Source organism: Ambystoma mexicanum, chromosome 3p (genome assembly GCF_040938575.1).
Source record: "Ambystoma mexicanum isolate Mex_15411 chromosome 3p, UKY_AmexF1_1, whole genome shotgun sequence".
Classification (NCBI taxonomy): Eukaryota; Metazoa; Chordata; class Amphibia; order Caudata; family Ambystomatidae; genus Ambystoma; species Ambystoma mexicanum.
Genome location: NC_090925.1, coordinates 213,209,261 through 213,232,503, shown reverse-complemented (window position 1 = coordinate 213,232,503; position 23,243 = coordinate 213,209,261). Strand labels below are relative to the sequence as shown.

The following is a 23,243-nucleotide window of genomic DNA, read 5'->3' as shown; positions in this document are numbered from 1 at the left end:
GCAGAACAAGTGCTGGGAAGGGGGGGCTGTAGGATACTGAGACAGTCCCCCAGTGCAGGGGTTGACAGGGAGGCAGTGCAGGTGGAGAGTGGAAGGGCCCAGGACCGAGGTCGCAGACAGTGGACCAGTTGTAGCAGGGGAGAGGGAGAGAGAAAGCAGAAGCAAAGAGGAAGGTTTTGAGGTGCTTCCGTAAAAGGAGATGGTTCTCCTCAAGATAGTGCGCGGTACAAAACAATATGCCACATAGAACGAACAAGTACAACTTAACCAGTCTTTAAAGCTACTGTATAGTAATTAAATTGCGGTATAAACTCATCTAAAGAGTTACTTACATTATATTTACATTTTCCATTGTGTCTGTGCGTAGGGCAGCCCCGAAATACCACTCCTATGCCGACGTTATTTCTTCTAATGAACGAACATTAAATGTCTTTCGTTTCTGAAATTATATTCATTATCGTTTACGTTATTGCACCACACCCCCAAAAAGAAGTCTTTCGGGATGGTCCCGGCCTGTCAAGGTCAAATAACAATAGAACCTTAAACTGAGTCGTGGGCCATTCCGGCACCCGAGCAAAAAATCAAAGCAGCTGACCTTCACTTTGAACGAGCACACATTCCTAGTTAGCTACATTCAGTGTAAGGCCATCTCTGTCACGCCTCGGCACCGTTCCACACTAAGGCCCCGTGCTTTCTACTTACCCTAGGTCCGACAGCGGAAAGGGACATTTGGCAAGACCTTTGCGCTTCGCCGTTCCGTTCGGTATTCTGTGGCGCCATTCCTAATGAAGTGGAGAATGCCCTGGAGGCTGACGACTACCGCATCAGCCAGACGGTCTTCGAACTACGGTTCCCATGAAACCTAGGGAATCCGTAGTCCATGACATCACGATTGCCTCCCTCTTCTGCTCCACCTCCTCATTGATTTAAGCGGCTGTAACCCGGAGGACGCTGCTTCTGTTTGAAAGTTACAGCCGGCGTTGAAGTTCCGTCTTATCGCCTTGTTCCTGAAGCTTATTGTATCATTGTATGTTCCTTCATACCACGCTCCGTGTATCGAACCCTTTTCTGAAGACAAGGACTGCCTGCCTGCTGATTCTGTTCACTTATTGCTCGCCCGTGTACCGACTTGAGGATTGCTGTAAGGACTGCCTGCGGATTCTGTTCACTTATTGCTCGCCCGTGTACCGACTTGAGGATTGTTGTAAGGATTGCCTACCTGGTTCTACCCTTCAAGTGCACCTTGGGACGCCTTGCAGTTGTGCGTCCCTCGTTCCGCCCGGGAAAAGCTACCCAACTAACATTTCCCCGTTTATTATTTTACACTGTCGTTGTGTTCTGCATCCTGAAGTATAAGGAAACTTCGACTTCCTAGGGTAAGACCTTCAGTGCCCTTAATTTTGTTCTCCTTGTTATCTACACCTCTTAGGTTGTTTTCTAAATCCTTGTCTAGAACTCCAGGGGGGACCAGGGCGTTGTGGGTTCAGGACACAGGGACTGGGTTGTTCCAGTATTATTCTATCTTATCTCCACTTAGTGGTACTACTGTTATTCCAAGTGATTAATCGTGTGTTGTTTCTTGCAGCTGGGTCCGTGGCGGCGTGTTTCTCCCCGCTCTTTCGGGTGATCGGTCCCTCTGTCTGGCACAATAATCAGCAGTGGGTCATATCATCAGGAAGGTCGTTTTTTCCCTCAGAGAGGAGGCTCGGGTGGAGGCTCCAACCCGAGCTCTTCAATCAAAGCACCGTCTCGCCGGGTTGGCCTCCTGTCTTGTCCACTCCCATTCGGTGAGTAACAATCTCACAGGACTTGAAATTTACACTCCATCTTTGCATTTTGTCTGCGTGCATTTGCAGCCCCAGAGAACCATAAATACGGAGACATTCTATATTTTTTGAAAAATGATTTATATTACTGTTTGGTTTAATTTAATGCGCAAATGAACAAGGTTGGATAGACACATTGCATGTACATTGAGCAATCACTTATTTACACAATACATAGCTACACATATTCAATGGGCCTGCGACATGAGGAGACTCCAGAGCAAAGTCACAGGTGACACCCGGGTGGTTCGCACAACTGCACGGTGAAGGGAGGGCCAACGGTGGAGAGACACATTGCATGTACACTGAGCAATCACTTTTATTTACACATTACATAGATACACTTATTTAATGGGCCTGCAACATGAGGAGACTCGAGAGAACAGATAATCAAATTACAATCATTTAAACCGTGATGTGTATTTCTCAATGAGCTCTGCTTTTGATGGACATGGAACAGAGGCAATGTTGGGTGGCAATGCAGTTGTCCCCTGCAATGGTTCGTTCACAACTCCATGTATGTGCCTATCTAGGACATCAACAATAAGTCTCTCAATAAACTCATATTGCATATCCTGAAACACTGGTTTGATCACCCATTGTTTACTTCTTTTAGTGAAGGCCTTATTGTAGCGAAGCGTCCCTAAAGTTCCGGTCGTCCTACTTTGTTGACGACCAACATTATGGTTATGTGCCAAGACCGCTAGAAGAGTCCGATTTATCATGCCCTCCATGCCAAAATGCAATCGTTTTGGCCTGTACTTTAGGCACATATTGTGGAACACCTCCAAATCTCTTGTGTGGCAGAATTCCGTGAGTCCCCTCAAATCTCTTGTTATAGTTTTATCAAATACAATCTTTTCAATGGCTTTGTGAGTGGGTGATGAAGGAATCAACCACTTCTTCCGTGCCTCCTCTGTGGACAAATGGCCATGTTCACAATTGTGGAAATGTTGGTTTGTGGTCCAGCGGTGAACGTTGCTACAGTGTAGCATTACTGACCGCCATTTTTCCAGTAGAATTTCCAACGACCCTCCACATGTTTTTGAGCTCCACCAAAGATGGTTGCTGATTGACTTGGACCACTGTGAAATACCTTGCATATCTTTTTTTTTACCTGCAGCCGACATTTTTTTATTGATTGTTTTTGCAAGATGCCATACGTCAAATTGGTGATTTATATTTTTGTACTCTTCTCTCATTGTGTTGGCAATTGAAACGTGTCTGTCCGTGGCTATCAGGTCGATCTCCATTCCCCGCGATTGTAGTTCTTGCAATGATGCTACAAAGCCAACTTTCTCTGTGGCCACTGAGGATGTACTTTGTGACACCTGCACGACCACCGAACTCACAATTTTCTTACTTTCCATGTCCTGAAAGTGGTAGGTGCAGTACTTGGCTGAAAATCCTGGGCTGTCGCACTGTCCATCACCGGCTAGCCTGAACCGTTTGCCCGCGAATGTACTATCAATAGACATTTTTTCCATTCTCCAAGCTTCGCTAATGGCTGGAAATAGATAGTCGATTTGGTATTTGTAGAACTGAGTTTTCGCAATGAAATGGATTCCCACAAACTGAAAGAAAGACTAACTTTTTAAAACTTGAACCACTAAAAAGTGTGGCCGCTGCACAAAGTAGATTGCCTGCTGGCAGTTGCCCCAGCATGGGTTGTGCAGACCATGAGAAAGGATGATATTTTGTACAGGTGGCATGTATTTTAAGGTTAGTGCCTCGAATTGCACGAGTCACATTAATCAATGGCTCCCCACATACTTCCCCACCAACCGAATGCCCACATTTCATCCTAATAATAATATCAATCAAACAACTATCGAATACAATGAATTTGGCCTCTTTCCTTATACTGCCACTCTGCATCCCAGCTGGTTCGGCCTGTAACGTTGAGGACATGTCACTCACATGAAAGGTAGAATCTCTGATATCGTCTTCCGCTATGTTCAGTGATATTGATGGTGTTTCATTGTCGTCCACTTCATTCTCTTCCATTGCAACATCTGTTCCTTCTCCGGCGATGGGTGAATAAAACAATTTCTTCAACTTTCTCGCGGTCTTAGTTTTTGCGGGTGTGGATTCTGTGAATTGATCTCCGACTGCATCAGAACTACCAGGAGGACATTCACTATCAATGGCTGGTGGTGGTATAGCTCCGTTGTCAATCACTTCATATTCTTCCCATTGGCACGATGCATCTCCAGTCTTAAGTCCCTGCCAAAAGGTTTGACAAGCAACATCTCTCGTTCGCTTCACTGTCTGTGTAGATCTAGTTCGTACACCCACTCGCAACTAGAGGACAGATTGGAAAAGGGATGTTCAGTTTAAACAAAACTTACAGTATTGAACTATTAACAGTGAAAAACAACATAATATAGTGACCAGGACACTAACCTTCTTTTGCTTTCTTTTCTTTGAAACTTTCTTGCCTCGAACTTCAACATCAGGACGCTGTTGCTCCGACTCGTGTGTGCATGTCTCCACTTCCTCTTGAGCTGCAACGACTATATTTTCATGATAAGCACATCCATCACGCACTGACGCTCCATCAACTCCCTGAAACATAGAACTTTCATTAGTATGTATAATAATATTGAAAACACAAAATGTACTTGGGGACCAATACCCACGTACATCTCAATAGCAAAACACGAATGAACGCATTGTGTAGAACATTCAAACGACAATTATTCACGCATTGTTGATCTAGTTAGATGGAACTATCAAGATCCATACCTCGGGCTCCTCATAGACTTCCATTGATGATATTATTGAAGATGACGCTTCAGCAACTCCCTGAAACACAGTAATTGCATTAGTATGGTTTTCTATTTTGTTAAAAAGAACATAAACTTTGTGCAGGCGTCAACGGCTCATCTAAAAAGACCTGCACAAATGATCAGTTGTCTAAAATAAGTAATGGATATCTAAATATGATTCGATTTGCTCGATCGTTGGAAGTGTCACCACCCAGAGATCTGCATCAACTACTAGGGGTGATGTTCTTGTAGAACATTGCGCCGACCCGTAACTGCATGCTCCCCCTTCTTCTTGGACTAATGCTCCATCGACTCCCTGAAACATAGGACTTTCATTATTAATAAACACAATATTGAAAAAAGAAGACACATAGGAGGGCGACGACAGAAGGACATATCAATGGCTAAAAACTAAAGAAACATTGTGTGTAACAATCACGCTACAAGAATGCAAGATCTGATGATCTCCATCGATGGAACTGTCCGGAAACGTACCTCGAGCATCTGAGTGACATCAACGGTTGTCGTCAATGCGTTGGACTCCTCAGCATCTCCCTGAAAGACAGTACTTGCATTATTTTGGATAACAATAATTACAACTGAAAACAAAGACTAGAGGACGAGTACTAGGGTGTACCATTAGGTAAAATAATTACACGATAAATTAAAACAATTGATTTACATGCCTAAAACAAGTCAGTGGCAGAATAGCTAAGTAAGATTACCCGGTAGGCGCTTGAAGTGGCTGATGACTGCAATAACGACACGGATGGAGAATCTTCCGCCTTCATATTGAGTGGATACATAAATGGGGAAATTATTGTTAGCTAATGCTACACACTACCGCAAGGCCGAGAGCTAAATCCGTAAACTTGACTCACCAGTGGAGGGATGTGGACGAATACAGTGGGAATAGCGGTTGAGAGCAATTTTCGCTTCGCTCGCGGTGTGTTCTTCTTTATTAGCAATGATGTGGAGAACATGTCTGAGCTAAAGTGCCTGCTGCAGATGCGGTATCGATCACCCCTCTTGTCCGCAAAGACTTCTAGGACTCTACTTTCAAGCTCAGACGGTGGATATCCGCAATATCGGACCCATTCTCTTATCTGATCTATTGTCTTAGGGAAAACATGCATTATAGTACCTTCAGATTTGTTATGGGTCTTCGAAGGGCAACCGCCAATGGAACAGGCAGGCATTGTGGAAAGTTCTGAAAAGTAAAGATCAACAATTCTCTATGAATACCAATGTGTTAAAAAATTAAATGACACATAAAAGGTTCAATGCAAGGTTCGTTTTGGTTCTTGGAACTATACACGTTATTCACATGCGGATAAGTATTTGAATAACTAAAAAAATAGAAAAATAATTTGACTAAACTCAGAACATGTGACTAGTTACTTGCATGTACTGTCTTGAACGAAACGAAAAGAAAACATGGATGCAATTTGATGACTACTAGCAAATAGATATAAATTAAAAAATTGGACGCAAAATGATTATGGTACATGGCCTTACCTTGACGAACAAACAGTTAGATGTAGGGATCAGAGTAGTTTCTTGTTGTAGAACAGGGAGCAGTTCACAGGTTGCAAACTGACGAGTTTGCTCGAAGTGGTCACGGAAGTTAACAGAGACGAAGAGCAGATAACCAGCACCTTGACGGGTTGACTAGCAAAGCGCAAAGAAGTTCTCATTAGAAATATGAAGTGGGTTATAAAGGATTCGAAACAGGGGTGTGTTTGTGAATGAATGACGTGAATATGTCGTGGCATTATGCGGTTTGCAGGGGGGCGTCCAGCGTGAGGGGGGATGCTTGGCAGGAGACACGGGGTCTGGAGGTAGACATGGGAACAACAACCCATGCTCTATAGACCACTTTGAAGTGTACATGGTCTTTGGCACCTCTTGGCCTTTTTCGCTCCCCGACAGCTCCACTTGCCAGCGCAAGTACCCCGGTGCGAACTGCCTTTGATAGGGCGGGGGGTGGATTGGGGCGGTGGTCGTGCAGACAAGACACAGGAAGACTCGTGAATGGAGACACACTTATGTGGATTGCAGGGGGGCGTCCAGCGTGAGGGGGGGATGCTTGGCAGGAGACACAGGGTCTGGAGGTAGACATGGGAACAACAACCCATGCTCTATAGACCACTTTGAAGTGTACATGTCTTTGGCACCTCTTGGCCTTTATCGCTCCCTGACAGCTCCACTTGCCAGCGCAAGTACCCCGGTACGAACTGCCTTTGATAGGGCAGGGGGTGGATTGGGGCGGTGGTCGTGCAGACAAGACTCGTTTGCCGCAGGGCCTCACCAAGGAGAGGCCATCTAACTGCATGTAAGAGGCAGGCTGCAGGATCTAGTACATGGAAGGCAGGGGGGTGAGTTTATAAATACCTTACCCTCCCAGGAGAATATATGGGTGCAGTTCACCCTGGAGACCCTGGATGCCTAGGCAGTTAGTCAGCAGCAGGCTGGCCTGTGGTGGCAAGGCGGCACGGGCCAGAGGGGGTCATCTCTGTACCCGGTGCCCAAAAGGATGATTTATTATGATCAACCATATTGATTATTTACCTATAACCATGTTTTGTATCAATAAAATCCAACGGCCTTTTATTGCCAACGCTTGAACAAAGTGGTGTGGTAAGTATTTTTTGGGGAGGAGGCAAGGCCGGGAGGCTTGATGCCAACCCGCAAAATAACATATGTATGTCTGCTGCATATGGGTTCAACGGTTATGTGGATTGAAGGTGGGCGGCCAGCGTGAGGGAGGATGCTGGCCAGAGACATGTGGTGTGACAAGACAAGGCACAGGAAGACTATTCAATGGAGACACACTAGATTCATTTAAAAAATCAAAACAACCATTGTTAAAATATATGATGGGTTTTATTTTAGATCTTAATTTCAATTGAACATAAATAAACATTACACATTGTAAAGTTCCGGTTGCAGCACATCCAGGGAAAATCCGCGGTATTGTCCACTGTCGCTGGGGAAATGTCGTCTAATAGCAAGTACCGCACAGGCAGGTATTACTCTCCGAACGCGGTGTCCGAGCCTCCCGTGAAGCCACCAAGTGAAGCAACGATAGGCCACCAGCCTGTACCACCGGTGAAAAAGAAAGATGCAAACGGAATTAAAATGACAAAACTTTATCAATGTCGATGAAGGTAAAAAATGTCATTCTGCTTTGAAAAAAATTCTATCTAGAAAATGCACAATATGGAACCAATTTACATGCGTTCGAATGATATGTAGATGTAATTTTATATGTGGGAGACGACCATGAAATAGTAGTGGCATCACTGACATCACAACCAGAGTATACTTACTCGTTACTCGGATTACGCGGACGAACAGTGCCGCGAAGTTCGTGCATAAGCACCATCATCATCCTCAACACGGTCCGTGAGAGGCAGGCTTCCCTGAACTCTGGCAGCTCGGTGATGCATTGCGGACTTGGCTCGCCTTCCGAAATGTAGGCCAAGCACCCGGAATTTTCACGGCAGCAGCAGTTCTCCTCCTCAGTTGGCATTAGCTCGCACCGATTGCACGTGCACCAGGTGGGGACGCCGTCCATGCGACATGGTCCAGGCTCTTCATCCGTTGACTGGTCCTCCCAACTGCCGTCCGAATCCCCATCGTTTTCGCGTGCTTGCCTTTCCAGTAGTTCCTCCTCGGTGTACTCGGGCTCGTACATATACGGCATTATTGTAGCCATTGTGTGGTAAAGAAAGTAAAATAATTTACAGAGATGGTACAGGTGTTCACAAGGCCTAGAAGCGGCGAAGGTAGCTGACCAGAGCACAGAAACGAGTCACAGAATACTCAAAGTAACAGAGAGAGTAATGGAATCGAAAATCTGCTGCTGTGTGTTGTGAAACGGTGTGTTTATACTTATTGAGGAAAGAGGCGTCCTGCCATTTCCATGGCGACACTTCATTAGCTGAGGCGCAGCGATTGTTGACACGAAACGTGCTTTGGCGTTGGGAAATGGGCGGTACGCGTCTGCTGATGATGTGCCGCAAACGCAGGTGAGCCATGTCGATGTGGGGAAATGATAGAATTATCACAAAATGGCAGCTGATTTCGAGTGCGTTAATGGACGAAAAGTCGGGTAAGGTCCATAGGAAAGTTTTCTACGATCTACCGATTTATGCTTAAAAACACATGGCCGAACCGTAGGAACAATAAAAAAAAAGTCCCGGAACTATCCTTTAAACACATGGGGAATTTCCAGAGCATGCTACAATTAATGAGATGGGCACATTTGGACAGTGATAAAATTCAGTTTGACGATATTGACGATGATGAAGACATTGATGAAATCTAAAATGAGAACTCCATTACACCTTTCCAGTGTTTTTGAATGATTTTTTGGGGGAAGACCTAACATTAAGAACAGAGCAGTCTTGTTAATCTTTAAAAATGTCTTTTAATGTATTTAAATGTTTCTCAAGAGGCCAGCTCAGACTGGACTGCATAAAAGCCAGAGCATCCATGAACTGTTCTTACACATCAAATGTTGGCATCAGGATATAAAATTATTTTCTGCTTTGTGGACCATTGAATGTTATGCACTTGCCTATGCATTTCCTATAGACCAATTTTCTTAAATTAGTCTTCAAGGTAATTATGGAAATAATTTAAATGATTTCCAGTTAGAAGATGATGCAGTGTGTGTGTCTATTGCCACAATGTCTCTTCCTCCCAGAATTAAGTTACATATATTTTCTTTAATTGTTGGATATCTGCATCGACCAATCTATGGGCTCCCTGTTTGGCTCTATGTAGCTAATGTTATACTTTTGAAAAAAAAAAAAAAGGTCTTCAAATTATTGCATCTGTTGCCCTAACAAACGTGATTCTAGTCCTAAATTAGCATTTGTATAAAATTGTTCAAGAAGTTAAACTGCTGTGTAAGGTAATTTTTAAATGGCATGGTACCGATTTTTTATGAATATATTCAGTTGATTGTAGATATGTTTTTGTACAACAATCTTACAACCCGTTTTCAAGAGCGGCTGCATTGTTCATGGTTTTCTTTTTGATGTGTTAAAATCGAATCTACAATATTTTTACAGTATGCAGAATAAAAATATATATTACTTATATAGTGCATACAGGGACTTTGATCCTGGGCTAAACTGAAAGTATATTCCATTGAACAACTTATCTTGCTTACTATTTTGATGTGCGTTACAAATTGTCGCCGTACATCTGGTCAAGGATCTAATGAGCATATACGTGTTATTATTCCTTTTTGCAAATGTTCTTTGAGGCACTTCCATCTGCCGTCTTGCAATGGAGCCGAGAACCTGAGCAGTTACCCCACCATCGCAGCCATAGTCTTCTATATGTTCATCTGCACTAAATTTTCTTCTACAGAATGCATTGTATATGCAATGTTTGGGCCTTTTGTGAGATTCTTTGGGCTTATGCCCACATTAACTTTGTGGAATTTGGTTATGCAACATAAAGACAATGCAGCGAACCTTAGTGAGTGTTGCAACTAACAATGCATTTGTTAATGGTATCAAATCCTTTTTAAAAAAATAAAAAATAAATCACTCCAGGTTGGAAAACGGTTTGGTACATTGCAATCTTGTAGCCAAATGTTATCCTGAAAATTTGTTATCTTGGTGTTTGGACTGAAAAGTCAATTTAAACCGTGATATGAAAAAAAGCTTGTTGTGCAGTATGCCAATAGTTCACAGATTAAAATTGCACGAGCCCCATTCAGTTTTTTGGGGAATGGCAAGGGCATGCTTGCTAGCTGGTTATGCTGTGTTGATGTAACTGTGCTGATTACCCTCTCGTAGAACAAGCTTATGAAGCATATATCCTAGTTTCTAGAACTTTGCTGCCTAGCATTTTACCAATTTCTATGACATACGAGCACACCATTTATAATTTTGTAATTGGATAAGTTCATACAGTGCGCATTCAGGGGAGCACACTGTACATAACCTTACTCATAGATGGTTAAAAATCCATTGAAGCAGATGGATAACATCCCATACACTGTTTTTGCAATATTGCATACATATTCCGTTTTTGAATGCCACTGAACACTTAACGCATTAAACAGCAAACCTTGGATTTAAGATTTATTTTGTACAGAAATCTTGATTAGTTGTCTTGGAGCTCTCATAATATGTGGCATCCCCTTGATTCTGTTTTTTTCTAAACCACTAAGTTTGTGTGCTGTTAACTTGTCTTATACTCTCTAGAGGGCATGGAATGTTTTGTGCCTGGAAATGAACGCTTCTGGTCCAGATATTCAGCAAGTACCCTAATTTTAATTTGGTTATATGGTAAATGCCTCCATCCATGTTCTTTCCAACCCTATACAGCAACGTATTAACTTCTGCTATGGGTTTCATCATGCTTTAAAGCTTTCAGAATTTGTTATGGAATAGTGAGTATGTGTAATTTAAAATGTAGCTGGATTCCCAACAAACTTAAGATGCATGATTGCAGTCCATTATCATAATTTCTCATTGCATCTTTCCATGCTTACCAAGGTCAACCGTTCCTAATGTTCATTAAATTGAGTGGGAACTATAAATGTCAACTACTAGTACGCTGTTTAAGAGTGGAAACATAGGTTTACTGTGTGCACCATGTTTCAATTTATCGATGAAGCATGAGAATATTCTAATACACAAATTGATACTGATCTATAACAAACCAAATGTTTGAAAACAGTTGGTGTACATTGTTTACATCTGCACACAGTGACCTCCCCATCAGTGTCAAATTGTTTTCTTCTAGCCCAAATCGTACGTACCGTGCCATCATTCCAAGAAGCAAAACGGAAGCCTTGCGTTCCAACGGGGAGCATGCAGACTTCTCAGTGAAACGCTCCCAGAGGTGTTGGATTACAGCTGGACGGATCTCATCCTTCAACACAAACTCTGAAACCTGAAGCGTGGTAAGTGCAGAGAAACATACTGAATGAGTGAGCATAGTGAAAGCCTGAGTTACCAGGAACAGTATATATACAGGCTCAGACCACCCACTATATCCCTCAAGTCAATCCCTTGATCAAGCATCACTATTTAGTTGCACATAAAAGATTCACTCAAAAGAAGCTTAAAAGGAAATACGATCAGCATGGGGTGCCCAAATCTGAGATGAGATGTGTCTCTGTTCAAGGAAGCATTTTCTTTAAACTTATCTAGCCCTCATTTTTACCACCCACATCACTTCAACTAAAATGCTTGCACTTGCCTGGCACGGCAAAGTGACATTCAATGCAACATTCAATGCAACAAGTCAATGCAATACAAACATGAATAAAGAACCGACTACTGGAATCAAATTTAAATTTGAGAATGCCAAGAGTAAGTACACATGACCGGACCAGCATACTTTAGGGATAGCCAAGAAATCTAGTCTCAACCAATGCACCCAGAGTTAACCCACCATCCAATTTAAAAAAAAAAAAAAAACATCACAAAGGGCAGCCTCAATATCAGAGTGAGCATCAGAAGAACATTGAAACTGATGTCGCCTACCAAATGGAACCAAGGAAAACAAAATGACTTGCATCTCCGTCATGTTCTTTTTGATGCATGTTCCTCCCACGGATTCCCCATTTAGGATATTCTACCTCCAGTATAGATATTCAGAAACCTTTGCGCCATCAGGGGAGGGGAGGGGGGGGGCGCAGTGCGGCTTTACAGCAGCTCTGATGGACACTTCTATGCGCCCCATGCCGTATGGTGCCAAGTGATCAGATTGAAAAGTTTTAATAAAATTTTCTTTATTACTGGTTGATTTATATATATGGGTGCTTGGGTGAGACCCCCACAGCCGGTCCTTAACACCCCTACATTAATTATTCGACTAAACCCACCCCCTGCACGCCACATACATATATACATATGAGAGGCAAAATCTGTTGCTAAAAATTTGATGAATAATTCTTTTATTAAATCTTCTGTGGCCAAAACTCCCTATATTGACAGACAGGACATCAGGTCAGTATATATCAAGGTGCTGTGCAGCCTAATGCCCTCAGTTCCGCCTCCCTCTTCAAGCACTCTTGTCGAGGGACTGCACAACCTATGAAGGTGCAGTAGCTATCCGACAAGTGGAGCGGATTGGTAGGTCAATGAGGAATCCGTGGGAGGGACATCCATCAGAAAGAGCATTACTGAGAGTTAAGTAGTGTATTCCTGCAACAGATTTCTTCCTCCCATGGATTGCTCATCTAAGATGGAATGCCATAGCAGGGCTTAGATCTGGAGGAGGGAGAAAGCCGGAGGACACCAACTAAACCAGAAACAACCAGTGGACTGTTCTGTCCAAGGCAGGGGTCCTGCTAGAAAGGGAATCTAAGCAGTAGTGTAGCAAACATGTACAGAGAAGCCCATGCAGCCACTTAGCAAATGTCCAAGACGGGAACTCTTCCCTGCCACTTCTCTAGGACAGATTGACAGACCGACCTCTGTTAGAATCACCCCGAGACTTCCAGTTGCATTTTTCCAAGACAGTTCATAGCATGCCGAGATGCAGAGAATGATCCACTTGGACAGGGTCCATTTAGTCACAATGTTGGGAAGGAACCAGGGTCCTCCCGATCTCCCCAGGCGCATTAGAGTTAGGCAAGACCTCTTGAAGTCGTTATAATGGACTGGGGGGGGTAGTACTGGGAAGGCTCTTGAATGCAAACAATCACATACACAGACCTAAGCAAGCACTGTAGAAGGTAGTTATTGTCTAAATGTAAAGGCGCAATTGACTATTAATTGGATACATTTGTAATGTCAGATCCCAGGCATTTTAAAAGCTTAGCTAGTGCTGTAGAGGAGTCAAACTCCCCCTCCTTCCCAGAAGGAATGAGGCCAGTGGGATTCAAAATAGTGTTCTTCACTATGGCCAGCGCAAACTGACTCATCAGTTGTCCACTGTCCGTCAAGGGTCCATGCGGGTTAAAAATAGGAATCACATGTTTAGTGCGGCAAAATGCAGACTCGGATAATTTAGAGTAAAGTGTGGAGGAAACTCCAGGACCCAGATAAATGTAAGCAGGATGAATGGAATATTGAGAGAATGACTGGAAACATTTTGAACATGGATAACAAGGTTTAGTTTTCTTTGAGCTATGCCTCAAGGTTTGTAAAAGCCTGCAGAGGTGCAGTGTGATTTTTCATAGTTGGCAAAATGGAGGAAAGCATGAGCTACAGTTCGTTTTTGCATAGCTAGCAAAATGTAGAACAGCATGCCCTGACAAAATTGCGGACAATGAAGAAAGAAGGCTTTCGAGCATCCCTATTATGGAAGGACGGATTTGGCTGAAGTCATGATCCAGCTCCAGTGACAGCACCATGGCAAGCCAAGACTACATAAACGCCTGCTTGAAACCACTTTGGCAGGAAGGAACTGGGAGAAGTACAGGAGAAGACCGTTCAGGCTGCAGAGTCCTTTTGCTACTATCCTCATTTGTAAATATTAAAACTTGTTATCCTTACAAGATTGCCTTTTTGCCTTATTTTCCTAGAGGGGTGTATTGATTTTGGCGTGCGCCTAATTAGGGACACCCTTACACAGTGGTGACTATCCCAACGTTATGCCAGTTCTCCCTGTACCTTGCGGAAGGCTCCAGGCCACTTATCCAGGAAAAGAGCCACACCCACCTGGAGCGACCAGTCCCTCATAAAAAAAAACACACGTTTCCTGAGCGGTTTTAGAAGGATCCATTTTAATAGAAATCCTCTCTGCTCTCTGAAGTGGGGCGTGGCTCCAGAGAGAAGGACAGGCCGGTATTGGACCCCGTAATGGAGGTAACTCTGGTAAACACGCAAGTAGACCCTTGTAAGAGATAAGAAGGGGACATGTGTGTATGCCAGTATGTAAGGTGTGAATGGATGAAGTACGGGGTCAATGAAAGAGTGGATCGGACCTTTGGTGATGTGTTAAGGTATAGATTGAATAGGATTTCAGTGATGTGTTAAGGTATAAATTGGATAGGAGGTGGGTTATGTATTGAAATGGTCGCGTATCTGTTTTTCTATTTTTATAATGGGAAAAGGGAGCCTCTGCTTGTAAAGACTGGGCAGAATAACCCATCATATCATATATTAGAAAGGGAGCCTCACAGTATAAAGTCTGGGAGGTAAGGGATCCTCAGCCTTAATAGGCTGAGAAGGTAGTGCCACGCGGAATTCTTATATGACGATAAAATCTATTGGATCCTCAGCATGTAAAAAAAAAAAAAACGGAACCGGTGGTACTACAAGGATATAAGGAAACCATTGGCTTGGTAAAAGGAATGGGCCTGGAATTTAGTCAATTATTTTAGTATATTTTCTCTTGCTATCTTTTGTGGTAAAAAAGGAAGGAAGATGGATGAGTCGCGGTGTGCGTGTGTGAAAAAGTGGGGGAAAAGTGGGTTGATTTGTATTTATGTGTAACAGGCAGCAGTGTGCGCAGCAGTAAGGTCCAGGTAAAGCATAAGGGACGCGCAATATTAGTATGGGGGAAGAAACCCCAATAAGAAACATGCATAGACAATATCATAGACAATGGGTGTTTGAAACGATTGAAAAGGGGAAGGGGGTGTCCAGCTCCTGGCCAGAGCAGGGCTCCCAAGACAACACGCTACAAAATAAGTCCACCTTTTTAGCAGAAAAATATAAGGGAACAAAGTTACAAAAAAGAAAAAAGATTTTAGATCTCTGGCGGTTATTCGAGGATATGGAAGATCATGAAGATAACATTTTTTTAAAAAAAAAGAGATCCAATGTAAGAGGATATAACCCGTAACGCCTAAACCTCCAGTAGGGTATACAAATACACTCTAAGCCTTCGGTGGTAGAGAAATTGTCGACATCAGTATCACCTGGACCGGCTACTATGGGGTTGGTGTTGGGGGAGGGGGTGACTAGAGAGCTTTTGCACCTCCACATAATCCATCCACAAGCACAAGCCCGTAGCATCAGCGTACCCAGGGGGTTCACAAGCAGATATGAACAACCAAGTTAAGAGCATTGCGGTAAAGGTTGGTCAGGTTAAAAGAACCTAGAGGAGTACCTCCATAGATGAAGACCAGGGTGGGGTTCATATGGTTAAGGGCTGGGTACCCTGGGATAATTCTTGCAAATAACGAACATTATGGAGCAGACTTTAATAAAGTAAGGGCAAGGGTATGGGATGCTCTACGAAAGATGTACCCAGACACCCCTGACAGATTCTTTAATGCAGTGCACAATGAGTGAGGACCACCCAGTTAGGTTTATTCTTAGGTTACAGGAAATGCGGAGGGGAATGGGTCCATTTGGTACCATTGTTCTACTTTATCGTAAAGAGGGGATTACCAAAAGAAATCCAGAAGGCACTAGATATTGTGGGAGTTGAATCCAAAGGGTGGGCAGAGATAAAAAGTATAACAGTCCACCATTGTAAGAGAATTGAGGAGCGGGACAGAGAGACCACCCAGAAGCGGCAAACAGACGAGGCAAAACTAGTGGAAAAGAAACTAAATAAGGTTGTCGTCCAAGCAATAGGGACGACACTGGCTCAGGGGGGAAAGGACAGGAGATAATCAACAGATTTGAATGCCACAATTGCGCCACTATGGGCCAAAGAAGGACAGGGACAATGGGTTGTGGGGGGACAGTACCCCAACCCACAGTGGCAGTATGAAGGTGCACCAAGGGGAAGACAGGGATTTCGAGGAGCAAGACCAGGAGGCTTTGGAGGGATAGGGCCCCAGGGAGGAAGATTGGGAACATCACAGTGCTGGTATTGCTGGAGATGGGGGAATTTCGCAAGGGAATGCAGGAACAAGCCGGGGATGGGATTTAATTATGGACCATCACCTCCAGGGCAGAGATTCCAAGGGCCCAAAGAAATTGGATTCCCGCAATTTGGGCGAGAGGGTCGAACTCAGTTCTATTATGGGGCTGACAGGCAAGGGCAACATGGGCATAAACCGCAGAAGGGTGAGCGAACACAGGATTTCAGGGGGAACGGGCGCCCCGTTCCAAGGAATTACAATCATGGGGGGATGCCCTTTTTCATTCCTCCGGAAAAATACCTATTCTGATTAGGACAGCCCACAGAACGCACTCGCGTGTCCAATCCCATTGACAACCACAGACCCCGAAGAGGAGCCTGTGGTGATGGAGGCAGAAATATGAAAGAAGCTATTTAGATTTATGGTAGATTCCATTATCAGGCACAACTCTTGACACACAGGGATTCTCTGGGGCTATTTCTACAGTTCCATACATTGAGGAGCTGGCTATAAAAGTGGGAGGAAAGGTAGTACGAGCCCCCTTGTTATATTCAGAGAGTTCCCCTGTTAACTTGTTGGGTAGGAATCTGCTCAGCAAACTAAATGTAACTATCATTCACAGATCAAGGGGTAGTGTGTTCCACTCCAGGGATGTGTGCAGCTTGAGCAATGGTAATCAATGAAATGGCAAGGGAGTCAGTAGTCAGAGTTCCTGTGGTCCCAGACACATTGGTCTATGGCATCAAGGTACAAGCAAAAGTACTTCCTCAAATTGCGACAAAATGTTGGCGACTGCCCGTTAGGCAAGATTTGATTTAGAAACCCTGTGGGAGACTACACAACCCTTGTCCTCTTGGTATTCGGTAACCCACCTATTGGTATGGGTCTGTACTACACAAGTTGGTAGTGCGACTAAGCAGCCAGATTTATCTTAAGAGGGGTAAATGTGAGCTGTAGCATTGACATTCACCAATACAAGTATCCAAATAACACTTACACGCAAGGTTTTCTAGTAAAATAATTATGTAACGGTCAGTTTTAAATAAGCATTCTTTAAAAATTATAAGTCACTCACCATAGTGACTAATGTACTCGTAGTCCTTAGTCCCCTTTCCTCCATACTGCATGGGCGTCCCTTCCTATGATGGGAGACGGAACCTTTTTCACCAGAAAAAACCTTCTTCCCCTTTAAATTTAAAGGCGTGCAGGGGTGTGGCCCTGGGAGCATGCGCTACCCTGACTCCGCCCACGAGCGCCACACCTCAATCCTCATTGACGCGTCAAGAATTTTTAACATTGCCTAATGACACCAGTATTATTAGGGGAGGAGGGGGCGAGGATGGTGGGACGTATGGAGGTAAGGGGACTAGAGTATGTTAGTCCCTACGGTGAGTCACTTATAATTAATTACCCTTACGTCCCTTTCCTCCATACTGCATGGGCAATTACAACTGAATGTAACCCCAGGGTGGAGAGGGGACTCCTAACAGCAAACAGGTTTCTTAGAACTGCCTGTCCGAAGGCCACGTCTGACTTAGAGCCGGTGTCAAAACAGTAATGCTTGCAGAAAGCCGAAAGGGTGGCCAGGTGACCGTTCTGCTTATGACCTGCCACAGCACCTGCTGCTGGAAGGCAATGGCCGTGTCCTTGGCTCCGACAGCGTGAGCGTGCATGTTCGCTGGAAGTGGCTTGAGCTGCCCGTCGTAGGCCTCTGATGTCCGCAAGCATCCACCGTGCAATAGAAGCCTTGGATGCCCGATACCCAGGCCTGGAGCCCCCAAAGGTGACAAAAAGTGCATCCGACTTGCGGAAGCCTTTGGTACTGCCCAGATAAAATTTCAGAGCGCGCGTCAGGTCCAGAAAGTGAAAGACTCTCTGAGCCTAGTCTTTGGGGTCAGCAAAAAAACATGGGCAAGACTATTTCCTCGTCAAGATGGAAAGCGGATGGTACCTTAGGTAGGAATGCCAGGTGAGCCCGCAGGACCACCTTACCCCTGTGGGAAGTGGTATAGGACTCCGAAGCCACCAGAGCCTGGATCTCGCCGACTCTGCGAGCGGAGGTGAGGCCCACCAACAAAGCTGTCTTAATGGTGACTAGCCAGGTGTCCGCAGAAGGCATTGGCTCAAAGGACGTGTGTGCCAAGGCGCCCAACACCACATTGAGGTCCCACAAGGGTGTGGCCTCTTGATGGGTGGGTAGACCCTGGACAAGGTAGCCAGATATTTGACTATTGGGTTGGAAGAAAAGACCTCCTCCTCCGAATTTCTGTAAGCCCCTATGGCTGCCAGATAGGTGCGACAGGTGTCCACCTGTACGCCTGAGTGTGCGAGGTGTGCCGAGAAGGAGGACACGTCATCCAGTATGCACGTAAGGGGGTCGATCTCCTTAAAGTCTGCCCGATGACAGAATCTAGTCCATTTACTCCTGTATTGGATCCTGGCAACCTTTCTCCTAGCGCCCTGAATGATCTCCAAGTTAGCCTGGGAGAGGCTCAGGTGCCCGAGGGTGACCTGCTCATGAACCACACTGCGAGGGCTAACTTCTGAGGTGGGGGATGGAGGACCCTGCCCTCCGGCTGGGACAAGAGATGTGCTGGACCCAGCGAAAGGTGAATGGGTGGTCTGTCCGTGAGGCTGAGCAACTCTGAGTACCACGGTCTCGCCGGCCACCATCGAACTATCAGAATGATACTGAGGTGACAAGCTTCCTTTATCCTGCAGATTACCCTGTGGATCAGGGGTGTGGGAGGAAAGGCATAGGCTGTCATGCCTTCCCACCAAATCTGCAATACGTCGCCCAGGGAGCCGGGGCTCTGCCCCTGCCAAGACGCAAACTGATGGCACTTCCTGTTCTTCCAGGAGGCAAATAAATCCACCTACGTGTGGCCCCATGTGTTGAAGACCACCTGCAGTACCTGGTTGTTCAATTGCCATTCGTAATTGTACGCTGGGTCTGCTGAGTCGGTCTGCTTCCAAGTTAGCCTCCCCTGGGAGGTGGATGACCGTGAGGTAGATGTTCTCCAGGGCCCATTCCCACATGCTGACCGCTAGGCTGCACAGCGGAGGGGACCTGGTACCCCCCTGCTTGTTGACAAAATACACGCTGGTGGAGATGACGGTCTGCATAAGGAGAGACTTGCCCCCAATGAGAGGAAGGAAAGCCCTGAGAGCTAACCAGATGGCCCTGAGCTCCAGCCAGTTGATATGCGATGCCCGCTCCTGTCGGGTCCACACTCTGTGGATGTTGTGGCTGGTCAGGGTGCCTCCCCACCCCCCAGCATTCCAGGGAGGAGTCCGTAGTGATAGTGACCTGCGGGGCCAGCTGCTGGAATGGCCTGCCCGTACGCAGGTTGCAGTACCTGGACCACCATGAGAGGTCCAGGTGCAGAGAAGGAGGTATGCTGATGAGCTCCGCTTGAGAGCCCCTCTCCTGATTCAATGAGGCTGGTATTCTCCTCATCCTGAGTCTCATGTGCGACACGGCCAGGAGGACCGCTGCCATGATACCCATTGAGTGGTGGTACGACCAGGTAAAGGTCACTGCTCTGGTAAGGAAGTGCATAGTGGCTCTCTCGATAGCCGTAATCTTGGCCTCTGAGGGAAAGACCCTCTCGGAGCTCGTATCCCAGATGAGGCCCAGGAAGGTGAGGCTCTGCGTGGGTTACAGCTGCGACCTCTTGGAGGTTGATCGCAAACCCCAAGGGGTTGAGTGTGTTCATAAGTGCAGAGCAAGTGTGTGTATCCCCCTCCTGAGATCTTGCCTTGACGAGCCAGTCGTCCAGGTACGGGTAGACATGGTGGCCCTGGGCCCTGAGGAGGGCTGCCACCGCATTCATGAGTCTGGTAAATACCCTGGGGGCCGAGTTGAGGCCAAAGGGTAGCACCTTGTACTGGAAATGGCAGCCCATGATCCTGAAGCACAGGAAGGAGCGATGTGGCTGCCAAATCGGGACGTGTAGATAGGCGTCCTTCAGATCCAGGGAGCACATCCAGGCTCCCCTGTTTAGTGTCTCCGCAATGAGTGTTGGCGTTACCATCTTAAATATCTGAAGAGGGAGGGAGGTTGAGGGTGGATAGGTCCAACACAAAAGTTCTTCTTTTGTATCGCGAAAATCCTGGAATAAAACCCCAATCCTCACTGGGAGGCTGGGACTTCTTTCACTGCCTGGCTCTCGACGAGCGACAGGATCTCCGCCAACAGTGTTGCTGTCCCAATCTGTGGGAGGGGAGGAAGGAGAAGGGACCAGTAGGTGGTACCCTGTGGATACTACAGAGAGGATACAGGGTTCCGCGATGTTCTGGCACCAAAATTGCACGTGAAAGGCTAGCATGCCCCCCACTGGAGAAACGTGGACCCGAAGGGACGCGTCATGGTTTCTTTCCTTCTGAGGCTTGCTGCTGAGGAGGGGGACTGGAAGAAGCCTTTGCCCCCCCCCCCCTCCCTTTTTGTTGTTTGCGCCAGTGCTGACTGGGTGAGCAGTCCGGTTGTCTCGACCTTAGTTCCTGGAAGCCCCAGAAACCGCTGCACAACCGCCCCCCTGTCGGAGCGTTGATGCGACTGGGTGTATGCCTTGGGCATGGCCTTGGTTAGGATAAAGACTTCGCAGTTTGTGAGTGTTTTTTCTTTTTATCCAATTCCTCGTCGGTGGTAGAGTAGAAGAGGTCACTACCCTCGAACGGAAGGTCCAATATGCGTTCTTGGACATCAGGGCTAAATTTAGTAGCCCGAAGCCAGGCCGCCGTCCTCATGTCCGCGGCAATGCAGATGGCCAGTCCAGAGGCATCAATGTGGGCCACAAGGGACTCCATGATGTCCTGCGCAACCAGCTTGGCTTCTCCTAGTCCCACCTTAAAGCGGGCCTGGCTCTGAACCGGAAGTTCTGGAAGGAAGTCCGCAATTTACCGGCAAAGCTTCTTGTTAGCGGCTGCCAGCATATCATTCGCGTTGGATTGAGGCAGGTGCAAGGAGGCGTTGGAGTACAGTTTCTTCCAGTACGCACTGCCTAGTAACGGCGAGGAAGACTGAGGCTTAGAGTAAAGTGACACCGCAACAATTATCACCAAAGAGTCCGGTTGAGGGTGTGCCGACAGCAAGAGTGGATCACCCCTCCATCTGTATATACTTGGCATCGAGGCACTGATTGACAGGTTGGACCGAGTGTGGCTTGAGCCACCCCTTCATGGCCAAGGTAACGACATCCTTCTGCATCGGGATACCCTTTTTGGTAGGGGGGTGTCGTAGGGTGAGGACTTCTGCTAAGACCCCCCCCCCCTCGTCGGGCTGCTCGACCTCAGGTTGAGGAAGGGCCAGATATTCAGCCAAGCCTGCAAGCCGGTCATGGAAGACCTTTGCTGACGACGTGTCGGGGTCCTGCTCCTCGTCTGTGTCCACCCTGGTGTCTGGCTGGTCCGCAGCGGGTGGAGTGCTGGGCGCTGTGGGCTATGGTGTGGAAACTGGAGCTGGAGGCTGGTGTGGAACAGCCTGTACTATGGGAGGCAGGGGAGGCGGAATCGAAGGAGCCAGCAGCGGCAGCAGGGGCTGCGCTGGGGCCTGTGGCGCCGGAGCCATGGGAGGAATGACTTTGGGCGCTGGTGGGGTAACTGGAGGGAGCAAGCCCCCCCCCCCCCCCCCCCCCCCCCCCCCCGAGTACATCCCGCAGGATGACCACCATCTGGGGGGGTTCGCATCAGTGCTAGGAACCTTTCGAAGCACCTGTCTTCGGAGGCTGAAGAGGTGGCAGGAGATATTGAGTGGCTGGGGGCTTCTGGGGCTGGAGCGCACTCTGCCTAGGTTGCAGGGGGAACCTGCACTCCGCCGCTGATGGATAAACTGTAGGCCACGTACCTGGTTGACACCAGTCCCACCATGAAACCCGTTCACCCGCCTGATCTGTTCCTAGGAGTGGCAGACGAGCAGCCATGTCTGGCACGGCGGCCCTTTTGTTGAGCTGCGTACCAAAGTCATGGCGCATGGCTCCCTGGCCCCGGCCTCCTCCAAGACTCTTGGTGGTGGAGCAAGAGACCTACCCTGCACCTCAGGAAGTCCAGCACTCTGGTGAGGTGACTCTAGCTTGGGTTGTTCCTGCTTCGGGAGGGTCCTCGGGAGGTTCCTGGAGCTTTTGGACGGCTTACAGATGTTGCACTCAAATACGGATTTCTCGACCCCTGGGCCCAGTAGTATAGCCAGTTGGGGAAGGTCTTCCAGTCAAGTTCGTCTCGGGGTTAGTTGGACCCACTAACACAAGGGAAGAAGTCGTCCTCTCCAGAGCTTCTCTCATCGATCAGAAAAAGGAGTTTCAGCACAGAACAGCAGCAGTGCTTCACTGGGCAGTTCAATGGTCCAGGAGGATGCACCAAGCTTTGATCACTGTTTCCTAGTCGAAGTGTTCTTCCCAGTGGTCGACTGTCTTCCGTCCAAAGCCGGTTTCTCCCATTCATGCACAGCCTAGCTGGCGTCTAGTCAAATGGTCGACACAATTTGGTCGACAGGACGAATAATCAAAATATATATATATTTTTTTTTTTTTGGTTTTTGTTTAGGGGAAAAAAAGGGGTTTTTTAGCAAAAAAAAGGGGGTTGAGGGACCCCCCAAAAAAAAAAAATGTGAAAAATAAAAAAAAAATTCGACCATTTGACCTGTCGACCTTTTGGTGTCGACCAATTGTCCTGTCGACCATTTAGATTTGACCAAATGACCTAGAACCAGCCTAGCTATCACTCACAGGAGGGTGGCTGTTCTGCAAGGACAGCCAGCTAGCCAATCAGGACTGGGTGCATTCAGGTAACCATGGAGACAAAGGACAGGCGTGTTTGGGGCACCTCCCTCACTTCCTCCCCTTCCGGACACACTGGAGCCAGAGGCGGACTTCAGTACTGAAGCCTACCAAAGGCAAAATT

General features: G+C 46.5%; 1 protein-coding gene across 2 annotated transcripts in view; it reads right to left on the bottom strand.

Moving 5' to 3' along the window:
• NCAPD2 (non-SMC condensin I complex subunit D2) overlaps positions 1–23,243 on the bottom strand; it is a 565,387-nt gene that overhangs the window by 283,040 nt on the left and 259,104 nt on the right. For both annotated transcript variants that reach the window (XM_069650673.1, XM_069650674.1), the window contains exon 18: positions 11,391–11,524. In XM_069650673.1, the coding sequence (XP_069506774.1) occupies positions 11,391–11,524 (134 nt within the window). The remainder of the gene's footprint in view (positions 1–11,390; positions 11,525–23,243) is intronic.